At 59.9% G+C, this 12,573-nt stretch overlaps 2 protein-coding genes across 8 annotated transcripts in view; one reads left to right on the top strand and one right to left on the bottom strand.

Annotated features, from left to right (window-relative positions):
* The window catches only part of PGS1 (phosphatidylglycerophosphate synthase 1), a 36,492-nt gene extending 30,287 nt beyond the window's left edge, over positions 1 to 6,205 (top strand). For 4 of the 7 annotated variants that reach the window (XR_016035567.1, XM_088829278.1, XM_055408449.2 and 1 more), the window contains 2 exons: positions 1,015 to 1,143; positions 5,613 to 6,205. Coding sequence is in view for 4 of the 7 variants with exons in the window: in XM_088829278.1 (XP_088685404.1) it covers positions 1,015 to 1,134 (120 nt within the window). In the remaining 3 variants the exon portion in view is untranslated. Of the gene's footprint in view, positions 1 to 1,014; positions 1,144 to 5,523 lie in introns of those variants that run through there. The other 3 variants (XR_016035568.1, XM_088829275.1, XM_088829277.1) reach the window with 2 other exon arrangements.
* The window catches only part of DNAH17 (dynein axonemal heavy chain 17), a 120,533-nt gene continuing 113,269 nt past the window's right edge, over positions 5,310 to 12,573 (bottom strand). Inside the window, exons 75-81 of the mRNA XM_055408447.2 lie at positions 12,326 to 12,517; positions 8,780 to 8,959; positions 8,226 to 8,408; positions 7,435 to 7,617; positions 7,110 to 7,253; positions 6,581 to 6,806; positions 5,310 to 5,705 (exon numbers count right to left, since the gene is read on the bottom strand). Of these exons, the coding sequence (XP_055264422.2) occupies positions 5,458 to 5,705; positions 6,581 to 6,806; positions 7,110 to 7,253; positions 7,435 to 7,617; positions 8,226 to 8,408; positions 8,780 to 8,959; positions 12,326 to 12,517 (1,356 nt within the window). The 3' untranslated portion in view covers positions 5,310 to 5,457. The remainder of the gene's footprint in view (positions 5,706 to 6,580; positions 6,807 to 7,109; positions 7,254 to 7,434; positions 7,618 to 8,225; positions 8,409 to 8,779; positions 8,960 to 12,325; positions 12,518 to 12,573) is intronic.

The following is a 12,573-nucleotide window of genomic DNA, read 5'->3' as shown; positions in this document are numbered from 1 at the left end:
CGCTGCCCCACGGCACGCGGGATCCTCCCAGACCAGAGGTCGAACCCATGGCCCCTGCAGTGGCAGGTGGACTCTTAGCTGCTGGGCCACCAGAGCAGTCCTCTTCTCAAACACCGTGTAAGACAAGGCTTATGTCAGCATTTTTAAACATGAGAGTAATACTCGTTCACCTTAGAAATGAAGGAGATTAGAAGGCGCTGACCTCCTCACCTGGAGACAGTCACTGAGACTGTTCCCATCGCTCCTCACCGGTCTTGCTCTGTGGGCTTGTGGAGCGTGTCACTTGGTTTTTTTCTTTTTAGTGAGATTAGGACTGTTGTGTGTGTCAGTTCCCATCCAGTGTCTTGTACTCAGTCTATGGGATGCCTTCCCGTATCATTAAGTCAGTGTTTCTCCAGAGCACGATTAGCTTATGGTGAATGCTGGTGTGTCATATGGGTTTATTATGTTTAATTAGTTGGTTGTTGGACATTTAGGTGGTTTCCAGGTTTTCTCATAAATGTTGGCATGATTAATGTGCATATACAGAAATCTTAGTGCATAGTTATTTTCTTGGGATAAACTCTTGCAAGCGGAGCTTTTCAAGGCTTTCAATAACCTTTTGCCAAGTTGCTCTCCAGCCAGGGACCTGGCCCCCCCTTTCCATCAGCTGTGTCTGGGAATGCCTGCTCCCTTGGCCTTCGTCAGCCGGGGCTGATGACGTTACAACTTTCTGCAAGCTGGAGAGAAGAAAAGTTGTGTCCTGTTTAAAAAAGGACCTTCATTATTTTAATTGCACTTAACGAGGGTGCACTTTTAAATATTTCCTCCACCAGCTGTATTCCTTCAGCTCTAAATTGCCTGTCCCCGACACATCTCAGTCTTCAAACTGGAGACACCCTGGCTTCCTAGCTTTCCCCAGGGATGTTTCACAGGGACGACCTGCACTGGGGCCCCCGTGGAGCCCCAGGGCCGGCAGGCCGAGTGGCTGGTCCTGGAGCCGCCCCGTAACTCCTGGTTGTCCCTCTTCCCCAGGAGCAGGAGCAGCTCTACCGCAGGGCAGGTGTGGTATCCTCTGCCACCTTTGAGCAGCCGAGCCGGCAGGTGAAGCTGTGGGTGAAGATGGTGACTCCGCTGATCAAGAACTTCTTCTGAGGACGGCAGGTACTGACCCGGGGTCACTCGGGGCCATGGGTGGTCCTCTCCAGCTGGGGTCCCGGGGCCTCTCACAGGGGCTTGGGGGCTCTCTGGTCCTTCCTTGGTTACCTGCCCAGGGGTGTGTGTCTGGGGTCATGGGTGGTTATCGAAGGCTTGGAAGCCTGGTGCTAATGAGGCGGCCCTTTCACCCTCCGTCGGGTCCCAGGGCCGTGGTGGGGTCAGCGTGGTTGGGCGTGCCTGTGCTCGCCCATCCGTGGGGGCCGGAGGCGGCCCTGGGGCCAGGGCCTCATGGCCACCAGACACTGGGGTAGATTCTGTGCCCACTGCCCGTCGTGGAGCACGGGGTTCTTAAGGCAGCTGGGCAGAGGGGCAGCGCTCGTGGTGGGCGTGTGCCTGGGCTGTGCCGGACGGACGGAGCCTCAGACAGGCTGTGACCCCATCTCCCTGACGCTCCTGGGGTGTGCTTGCAGACACGTGGTGCTCTCGGCGACTGGTGGCGGGACTCACCCTGCCCACCCAGGAGCCTGCCAAGGGCATCCGAGACCCCGGCCACCAGCCGTGTCCCAAGGGGACAAGAGGAAGCCTCGCGGGACCGCCCCTGTGGCTGCCGTCAGGGTGGGGTCTCTCCTGAGTGACCCTCTGGGTTTGGATCCCTTTAGACCCTGACTTGGCCCCAGGTGGATCAGTCTCTGGGGTGGGACGTTCTGGGGAGGACTCCACTAGTTCAGCCCAGGCGGAGGGGCTTGTGGGGGAAAGAGAGTGGGGAAGCGGGAGGACAGGATGGGGGCTTGAGTGGCTGAGCGTGGTCCGTGTCGGCCCCGTGTACGGCCTGGGACCACGGTTCTCTCTCCTCAGTCGCACTTTAAGAGGTTGTATTTGCTCAATTCATTTTTTTCTCAACGTTTTGGTTACTTTATACTTTATTCAGCTGATGCAAAAAGTTCGGAGAGTGAAAAAGTACTCAGAGGCCGGGGTGCAGCCGCCTCCCCTCCCGTTTGCTGTTGTTTCTCTCTACCCGCGCCCTTCCCTGACCCCGGGGTCTCTGGGAGCAGATTTCAAAAACCTCCCAGCCCGGTGTGGCCCACTCTGCACATCTTCAGGTGCTTGAACCTCGTCCAGAGAGGAGGCCTCACGGCCCCAGGGCTTGGCCGCTCACCCCTGGCAGGGGCGGGGCGGTGGCGGTGGCGGCGAGTTGGGGGTGCGGGGAGACAAATAGGATTCCAGCCCTGCCGAGTCTCCCTCGTGTGTCTCCCTGCGGAGGAATGGCGGCTCCGACGGTCACGTTCGCGCGTGGATCCTGGGAGCTGGGCTTCGGGGCTGGGGGCACCCCTTCTGAGCCTGGAGGGGCCCTGCCCCCGGGCCCAGGCAGGTCTGTGGGTTCTCCGGTGGGGACTGGGGTGGAGCTGCGGCCACGCTGCTCCAGGGCAGCAGCACATCGGTTAATGCTATCTTCAAACCAGTGACTCAGTTGTCCTGTGGACGATCAGAGGAGGGAAGCCAGAGGGATGCGCCAGGCACTGGGTTTCTGTTTGGAGGGAGGCTTTCGGTAAACAGCGTTCGCATCCCTGCAGAAGCTGTGGGCCCGGAGCGAGCCTTCTCCACGGCCAGGCTTGAGCAGTAGGCGGCCTGCTCGCTTTGTGTCTGCCGCCTGCCTTCAGGACGGTCCTGGGGGAGGGTCTCCCCTTCTCCCCCTGGAGCTCGCCCCAGCCTGGGCCCCTACCCTTCTCGCACTGGGACTGCTGCTGGGCTCACAGCACTTTCAGATGCAGCACAGCGCTCGTCCCAGTCTGTCTCCCCGAGACTGGATTGCAGCTCCAAGGTGAATCATCTCACACAGTACAGAGAGAATTTTGTCATCGACAAAATAGTGTGTAATGTGGAATGAATGACTGTTTTTTTTCAGGCTCTGGAGGCAAAATTGGAAAAGCTCCCCATTCTGTGGTTATCACCAGGGATTAGGATGAGTTGCGTGGTGGCCACCGGCAGTTCTGTGTTCTCCAGTCAGTGGTGACTCTCCTGTCCCTCCAGCCTGGACACCAAGGGCTACAGTGACCCCTTCTGGCCAGCAGAGGCGGTTGCCTGGCATCCAGACTCTCTGGGCAGAACCCCTGCTTCCGAAGGGGCGTGTGTCCTCCAGGTTCCAGGGAGGGAGGGTTGAGGGGCGTTTTTCCTTCTCCCTTCAGCCCCGCCAGACCCAGACCCACTGGCCTCGGAGGTAGGCTTTCTGGGACTGCTGCTTCACCCGTGGGTTGGACGAGAATCCTTGAAAAAAGTTGTTACAAAACTTCAGGATCAAGGGGAACTTAGAAAACAAGGCCAGATATCCCTTGGCGCAGGGAGTGTGGGGTTGAGGGGGCAGGTTCCTTTACTTTGCTTTTAAGCCAGGAGACACTGAGGGTCTAGCTCTCGCGCCGCTCCCCGCCGCCGCCGGAGTCTGTTGTCTGGAGTTTGTGGGCCCTGCTCACTGCCTGCCCTGTCCCCTTCTCGTTCGGTCTGCACCCGTCCCCTGGGGCAGCCCTCGGGCAGCCCAGCTGCTTTTCTGAACTAGGTGCGCTGGCGAGGCCACGCAGAGTCAGTCAGGTCTGGGACTTGCTGCTCTTAGTCCTGCTGAGGTCATTCTGGCTGCTGATAGGGACACCGTCCCCCAGCCGTCAGACGGGAGCCTTCCTGGGGCAGCTCCGGGAGTGGCACCAGGGCAGCCACCTGCTCCCCTTGGAGCAGGAGCTCAGGGTGCGATGAGACGGGCCACCATTCGTCCCTTCCCTGCTGGCGCGCAGGCAGGCTGTGTGTGGAGTGCGTGGGGCCACCTTTCCTGAACCTTGTCTCCTGCGCCACAAACACAAGGGGGCTGGGGGCCCTGGCCTTGCTGGTGCCCACTGCCATGCTGAGCGCAGTGCCTGCGGACATGCTCACCTCAGGGTTTCTTGGCTGCTGAGCGGCCGGCCCTCTTCTGCTGACTTGGTGTCCGTTCTTCGTTTTCGGATTCTGAGTCCTCGATGGTGGGTGGGTTAGGTTGTGTGAAATTTTTCTTGTTTCTTGAGGTAGGCCTGTATTGCTGTGATCTCCTGGAAGTCTTAGAACTGGTTTTGCTGCATCCCATAGATGTTGGAAAGTTGTGTTTTTATTTTCGTTGTCTCCAGGCATTTTCTGATCGCCTTCCTAGCGCGTGATGCATCCTGGTGAGCATTCCCCATGCACTTGAAAAGAATGTACATTTTGTTTTTGGATGGAATGTGCGCTAGTTATCTAGAAAGCCCAACTGGTCTGATGTATCATTTGAGACAACTGTTTCCTTATTGATTTTTCTGGGTGATCTGTCATTGTTCTAAATGGATGTTAAAGTCCGTTGCTATTAATTGTGTTATTGAATTTCTCCCTTTGCATGTTAATATTTGTTTTATATGTTTAGGTGCTTCTGTAATGAATGTTACATATTCTTGTATTGATCCCTTTATTATATGATGCCCTTCTTTGTCTATTATAGACTTTGCTTTAAAGTCTGTTTTCGTGGCCACAAGTGAGAACTGTTGGGGAGAAGGGCGGGAACTGAAAGACAACGAACTGAGCACGTTTATTGTGACCTCCCAGGGCATATACATGTGTTCAGAGTGGTCCCTCCGGTTCCCAGAAATTCCAGAAAGTGGGTGGTTGACAGGGAAGCACTTGAGGTGCATGGAAATGGCCCTTCTTTGGAAACAGTTTGGTTTTCAGATTTCTGGGGCAGGGAGGAGGCATTACCGTAGCCGGGGGAGGTTTTCTTCCTGCAAAGGGGGGGTGCTTTAGGGGACGGTGCCTGTGGGGGCGGCAGCTCCTGTTTATACAGGGTGTCGCGCCCTGGCCCCTCAGCAGTGGGCGTTTACATGTAGCATCAGGCCCAGGGCTGTGACTGCCTCCAGCTCCAACCCTCCAGGCCCCTGGTGGGGAAGATTAACCTAGCCGCCCCTGTAGGAAGTCAGGATTTGGGGGGTTGCTTCCTGGGATGTTCCTCCTGCTGCTGCGAATCGGGGCCTCACCCCCAGGCCTGTGCCAGGCCCCTGGTGGCCATCAGGCGCTGAGCTGAAGGCCAGCTCAAGTGAATCAGACAAGCCCAGCTCAGTAGCATCATTGTTTTAATCCTCTCCACACCCCCTCTTCACACTGCTTTCCCCGCCTTGGTTTGTCCAGATGTGCGTGCTTATGAAGTGCCTCGATTATTTAGGAGAACACAAAGCAACTCTCAGCTCCTGTGAAAATAAATGACAGTTGCAAGACTGGGATCCCAACTGTAAATTTGAAGTTGTGGTCAGGACCTGGCCCAGGGCAGTGTGTGCCTTTCTCCAGCTAGACCTGGAGGAGCAGTGCCACGGCCGCTAGGATCCACTTCGCTGCCTTCTCCTTGGTCTTCAGGTTAAAGGTCCAGACGTAGGTGGGACCGCGGATGCGCGTCTTGTACACGGGACACTCATAGATGTTCTTGGTCTCCATGCGGTCCACAGGGATGGCCTTGATGAAGATGACGGGCATGGCTGGCGTCAGCTCTTTCAGCCGCGCTTCGGCGATGACTCCGGTCTGGGTGTCCCAGCGAGCTCCTGCAAGGATGGCACGCCTGAGGGTCAGGGTGGCCTGTGGTGAGGTGACTGGTTCCTGTCTGTCGCACTGGCAGTGAGGGAGGGGTGGGGCCTGGCTCACACCCCCACCCTTGCAGAGATGTGCCAGGGCCGGACTGGCACCGGGATCACCACATGTGGGGCTGCGAGCAGAGGACGTGGCAGGGGGCATCTCGCTGTGAACGTCCGAGGGACGACTCAGCCCTGAAGCCCTGGGCTCCATTGTTTACATTTGTGGTGTTTTCAGAACCTCATGTGTCAGCCTTCTTGATTTCAGGGGCAAGAAACCATAACTCCAGCTAAAAGTGACTGATTAAAGCTCCCCGCTCCCCTCCCCCTGTGGTGTCTGTCCTGTCCATGCGCAGCTATAAACGTGTATACGCACATAGAACTGTCGTTGCCTTGAACCAGACTTATTTCTACTCACCCTATTTAATGACGCTGAGATTTCCTGTAATTCCACAATAAACATGGACAACGTCTGCTGCTGTGCTTATCTCTGGGGATGTGGGCACTGGGGGGCCCTGATTCCCCCCCCCAGATACAGGAGTGACATCTGTCATGGGTGAGGGGCTGGCACTCAGAGCGGTCCTGTCTGGCCTCACTTGGTGCAGGACGGGGTGACTGGGTGGGGACTGAGTGAGCGCTGGCCTTGAGCCCCCCCGCGGCCGCTGGGACCTGGCCACGTGATGGCCTCGTACGGGGCTCCGGGGAGGGCCAGGCTGCCATGCCCTTGGGTCTGGGGTGGGGCGCCCCCTGGTAGGGGCGGGCTTCTGGCCCTCTGCCCTCAGAAGGCACACCGGTCCCAGGCTTCAGGGCCCCATACCCCCAGCGCCTCCCCCACCAGCGCCAGCTACCTTCCATGAAGAGCCCGTAGACGTAGGAGCCCTCCCTGGGGGGCGCGGTCATGTCCTCCCGGTTCTTCTTGGTCACCTCCACGGACAGACACATCTTGTCCAGCGGCCACTCGTTCTTCCTGGCCATGGACTGCGTGATGGCCGTGAGGAACGACTGGGGGTTGAAGAAGCCGGCCAGCCACACGGTGGTGGGCAGCGCGAAGTCCGTGGTCCAGGCCTCGAGCTCCTGGAGGGGGTGTGGGCGGGGCCGAGCTGGAGCCACCCCGCCTCCACACCACGGACCTGGGCAGTGGGGCCTGGCTGCCTGCCCGGGGTGCCCCCCGTTGTCTGGGTGGGGTGTGGGGGGGCGCTCAACATCAGATGCTCGGGTCTGAAAGGCTGCTGCTCCCGTCCCTGGTCCCCCAGGAGGTGGCTGCCCCGACGGGTGTTTCTGGAACCTTTTGGGCCTGCTGGGAGGGTCTCACACCTCTTCAGGCCCTGGGGACGGGTTTGCTGAGTGCGCAGCAGCTCCCCGGAAGCCTGTCCTTACCCTGATGCGGAGCAGCAGGTCAGCATACCAGGCCGCCAGGCCCATCATGGAGGGGTAGGCCCGGGCCACCCAGGAGTCAGGCACGGTGTCGTAGAACAGGGCTGTGGACAGGTCCTCCATGTCGGTTGTGATGGTCAGTTCTCCCTGGGGGACACACAGACAGGGGTGCTGGTCACTCGGCAGTGACACAGACCTGGGCATCACTGGCCCTGAGGTGCCCGCTTCTCCAGCCCGGGGACCTCAAGGGTGCGGCTCAGCGGCCCTTGGCCTAGGGTGGTCAGCCCTCATCCGGGTCCCGCCCCAGGTTCCGCCTTCCTGTTCTGACCTTCAGCCCCAGGTTCAGCTCCTTGAGCGACCGGCGCATTTCATTGGTCAGGATGTTCATCCTCTCACATTCCTGGAAGGCGACCACCACGTAGGGGGTCTTCTCGGCGGCCTTGGCCATGATCTCGGCCATGTTGAACGTCTCCGGGATCTTCTCCAGGATCTCATCCAGCACGGCCTTCACCTGGAAGCCAGTCCCCAGCCGGTCTGTCACTGGGCCCCGGCGCTGCCCCAGCGTTCACCTCCCAGCCCAGGAGCGAGGCAGGCAGAGTTACCAGGAAAAGGGGATCGTGGGGGTGCAGCCCCAGGCTCCATCAGAAAGGGGAACTCGGTCTCATCATCAAGGCCACCTGGCTGTGCCCTCGGGAGCGTGACCACTCTACCCGGTGCCTTCAGACGTCCTGAAGGCATTGCCTCCCTCCATCAGGTCACCCAGTGGTCGTGGGGTCATGACCCTGTCCTTGGTGGGAGCTCTCTGCAGTGACGTGCTGGTCACACCCTCTCAAGGGGTGGCCCCCATGGTGGTCCTTTACACCACTGCCCACCCATAGACCTCTGGTCAGTCATTGGAGAAAAGGTTGTGGGGCTTCATAGCACTGAGGCTGTGCTCCAGTCAAGAATCTGGACTTCTGTGCTCGCAGGGCAGGGCCAAGTTTCGGAGCCCTGGGGAGGGAGGCGCCGTGTGGGGATGGCACTCTCTAGCTTGGCGCTCGGTGCTTAGTTTTTGGCCGCAGCAGCCAGCTTGCAGGTCCCCTGCCTGGTGGGGGATCGGGGTGGGGGTCAGACACCCACCTTCTCCTCGCGGGAGACCCCGGTGCCGGCCCCCGAGTCTGTCTCCTTGGGCTGCATCTCCAGGACGGTGCGGAACAGCTTCTCCGAGGTGACCGTCAGGAAGCCTATCTCCGCGTTGGGGTGCAGGCCGTACAGGTAGGGGCTCTCGGGGGGCAGGTTTTCGTCGATGTATTCATGGTAGCCCTGCAAAAAGGCGGGGCTGGGTGAGCAGGGGGAGCCGCGCGAGCTGGAGCCTGCGTTCTCGTACGAAGCCTCACTTCCCAGAAACTTCCGTCCACCCCTTGCCCTCTGGGCTGACCCCCTGTTTCCATGAGCCCCTGTTGGGGCCACCCCCCACCGCAGAGAGGGCATTTCCCCTCCCGCTCCATGGAGGCTGCCTCTCAAACCCTCTTTCTGGGTTGCCTGCCCACTGGCTTCCTCCTGGAGGGTCCGTCCGTAAGGTCTGTGACAGAGGCCCTCGCCCGGGAGCCCACGGGCCAGCACTCCTGTTGCTCTGCCTCCCGGAGGGCGCCCGTGTCTCACGTGTTCGCTGTCCCTGGAGGGCTCTCTCCTACCTTGTAGTCCAGGTTGGGGGGGATCTGAAAGCCCGGGGCCAGCAGGATCTCCCCCTCCAGCATCTCTGCCCGGATGTATTCCGCCAGGTAGGTCCTGCAGAGCCGGCGGTCCCAGTCGTCGGTGATGTGGCCGCCGTACATTATCTCCCCGAAGAGGTAGCGGAGGTCGTCCCAGGGCACCTTCGAGGGGATGGCTGCCATCAGGGGGCCTGCCAGGCCCTCATGTCACCCTTTCCCCTTCCTCCCCACCCGCTCTGCAGGGTTACCCGCTACCGTTGGTCACCAGGCCCAGGGCTGGCCCTGCCTCCCCTCTGACTCCAGCCGGCAGCTGGATGCGGTCAACCCCTCCTTGACCCTCTTCCCACAGGGCCCCTCTCATGAGGGGCTTCCCAGCCTCCACCCCTCTCCCCAGCCCTGTGCCCACCCCTCCTCCACTCTCTCCCTCGACATGAGTCCCCTGGTACCGGCAATGAGTCCCCACAGGCCCACCCCGCCCCACCCCGCCCCAGCAGCCTGCCTGTCCCACGTGGGGACGAAACGGGGAGCCGCCTGTGACCTTTCCCTTCATTGCCATCTCCAACGAGAGCAGTAACTCTCTGTGGACGGAGTGCTGGCTTTAGGCCACGCGGTCCAGCTCGTCATGTCTTCACAGTCTAGTGGGTCTTTCGCTGACCCCACCCACGGGGCCCTGGTCCCAAGCACACTCTAGTAGCCTTGCCCACGCGGGCTCCTGAGGGCTCTGTAGCAGAGCCAGCTCCAGCAAGTACCCTCTCCCTGACCCCAAAGCCTGGTTCTGCCCTGAGGGAACCCGACCCAACCAGGCAGCGCACACAAGCGTCCCCCCGGTGGAGGCCGGGTCTCTCCGCGCATCCCACGCTCGGCTGCTCTCACTGCCTTCCGCTCTGCCCTAGCTTCCACGCTGTGCCTCGGCCTGGGGTGCCGCTCCTTCGGCCACCACGTGCCATGACTGCGCTCCTCTGAAGCCGCTTGGGTGCAGGTCCCCCCCACCCCCGACAGTGCTGGGAACCCGTCTCCTCCCTGCTCCTCGTCCCAGCGTGGAGCTGCTCCTCCTGCAGAGTGCTGCCCAGCAGTGAGCCACACGGGGACGCCACGAACGAGACTTCCGATTTCCCAGCAGCCACTGTTCGGGCAGGCACTCGGCACCAAAACTATGAATGAGGTATTTCACTTTTTTTTGTTAGTTCTGCACCAAGCTTTGGAAACCCAGGGTGTCTTGGGCCCTTCTGTTGAGGCGTGCAGTGCATCACCAGTACTGCACGGCCTGGGGCCTCACCGCACACACTTGATTTTCTCTGAGGATTGCAACTCCTTAAGGGCAAGGTGGGCATTGCTGCAGCTCCTGCAGTGCCCTGCCTGGATGGCAGCTGGCTGCCAAGAACAGACAAGTTAAACTTAATCGAATAAGAACTTGTTGACTTTTTTTGGGGGGGCCGAGTCGCACGACACGTGGGAATCTTGCGCAGGAATTCTTGCAACCAGGAATCAAGCCCAGACTGTCGGGGGTGAGAGCGTGGAGTCCTAACCGCTGGACCGCCAGGGGAGTCCCAAGAACTTGTTTTATCAATTGTCTGGTGTGCTCTCGCGAACTTTAACTTGAAACACTACTCTCTTAGCTGTCACTTGTGCCTTTCACTTTTTTCCTCTGCTTGGTTATCTTGAGTATGTGCTGAGCTGCTTTCTCTGCATTTCGTGTCTTTGCTTCGGGGATAGCTTCTGTTTCTCCTGCAGGTGGGGTCGGGTACGCCCCACTGTCTGCCTCCCTGGTTCCTGCAAACTGCCTCTTGGCGGGGTGGCCCTTCCCCATGGGGTTGGGGGAGCGGTGGGACTGACCCTCAGGGGCCGGTGCTGTGTGCCCACCTGCCGGATGGAGTCCCCGGAGCACTGGTCAGAGACGCGTTGCCAGGCCTTGTCCTTAGAGTCCGGGTTGACTTTCTCAGAGTTGGGAGGACGGATGGGCCGTGGGCGGTGGGTGACCTCACCGCAGGTGTTTACGCCACGGTATCTCCCTGAGGCCATGGGCTGGGATGAGGGAATGTCGGGCCTTGCAGGCCTGGGGCCCAGGCCTGAGCACATGCTGCTGAGCGGGACACCAAGCGTCCCTCACACTGGCGGTCACGCGAGCGGTTTCTTACTCTGTGTGTCACGAGGGAAGCTTCTGTGTAAATGTTACGAGCTCCTAGTTCCCAGCACCACTCCTTCTCCCACTCGAATCTCCTGAAGAGAACCCTCTGACAGAGCTGCTGTGATGATGCAATTCTTTCTTCACGTCTTCCTGCGTCTGTTTACTTGTGCGAGTGTCGTAAGATGTGCCTCTGGCGTGCAGCTCAGACCCTGTCGCAGGTGAAGTGACCCCCACCCCCACCGGCACCTGCAAACGGAGACCACCATCCCCTTCCCCGAGGAGGGCCAACTTCCGCCCCGGTCTGCCTTCCTGCTTTGTCTGGGGTTGGATGTTTTGCCAGGAACTGAGCAAACAAACAACATTCCGGGATCAGGCTTGGGTGGCGGCCGTCCTGGGAGGTCTGCTTCCTCCAGGGTCTGAGGACAGCCGGCCCAGGTCTCTCCTCTTCCCAGCGCGTCTGAGCTTTCTTACGATGATGGGTGGGGGTTATTCTCCACCTTTTGTCTCTTAGCCCCCAAAGCTTGGAGAGGGTACTCTGAGCCTCAGGCCTTCAGACATCCTTGGGGCAGGTGTCTCAGCCCTCAGGCACTGGGCCCAGCATACTGGGTGCCCTGGGAGCCTCGTGGGCCAGTGGAATGTCCACTGTGGTCAGTGTAGGAAGGTGCTGCTGTGCATGAGTGTGGAGGAGCCCAGGGTTTATGGGGTCCCCTTCTGCCACCTCCTGGTGGGGGCTAACAGAGACGGGTCCTGTGCCAGGGCCCCGCTCCCCGTGGAAGATCCCGAGAGGAGCGCGGTAGGCCGGAGGCCAGGCGGCTCTCGGTTCCCAAGGCTGTGGCCGCCTCTGGCTTTGTGGATCATGTCTGGACTCACCCCACCTCAGGCCCACACCCACAAGTCCCCCTTCTGGGCCAGCTGGGGCCCTCCAGCCAGAGTTCTGCCGCCCTCATGGTGGCTTGCGTAGCTTCACACGTTTGTCTCCGTTTTCTACAAGAATGAAAGGAAGCGCTCTGCGTCTTCAGGGAGATTTTTTTTTTGGCCTGCCCTCTGATCCTGCATTCTGCCTCTAGACACTGACCGGGGAGGCCTGCAGCTCCCGAGGCCCTTTGGCTTCTCCCAGTTCACCAGGCTGGCCTGTCTGGGGGAATCCCTGTTCAGGTGCAGGACGAGCGGGTTCCCAAAGATGCTGACCCTCGTGGAGTCATAAAAATTGCCAGACAGCTGAGGACTGCTGGAGGGGCCGACCAGGGCCTGGGTGCTAACCATGCTGTCAGACGGGTGGGGTCCCAAGGAGCCTCATGTGTTCAGGTTTCCTTTGGCTTACAGAACCTAGGGAACGTCTCTTAAACGTGAGACAGAACAGTGGAAAGGGAGGGTGGGCAGGCGGGCACCAGCTTGGCCCTTACCTTGGGGTTGGCCTCCAGGTAGTTGTAGAGCACGTTGATGGAGATGGTGAGGTCCCCGTTGTTGAAGGGGTACGACCGGTTCCAGCCCTGGGCCCCGAACTTGCGCCTCTCAGCCACCACGGCGTGGAAGTAGCACAGGGCGAAGAGGATGCACTTGAACTCAACCTCCTTGCTGCACATCTCCAGCGTGTCCTGCGGGAGGACACACCTCTAGTCAGGAGGGGGCCACACAGGCGCCCCGGGTGGGC

The sequence above is a fragment of the Moschus berezovskii genome, chromosome 20, assembly GCF_049115385.1.
Source record: "Moschus berezovskii isolate FMDL1 chromosome 20, NW_MosBer_1.0, whole genome shotgun sequence".
Classification (NCBI taxonomy): Eukaryota; Metazoa; Chordata; class Mammalia; order Artiodactyla; family Moschidae; genus Moschus; species Moschus berezovskii.
This window is presented reverse-complemented; position numbering and strand designations above follow the sequence as displayed.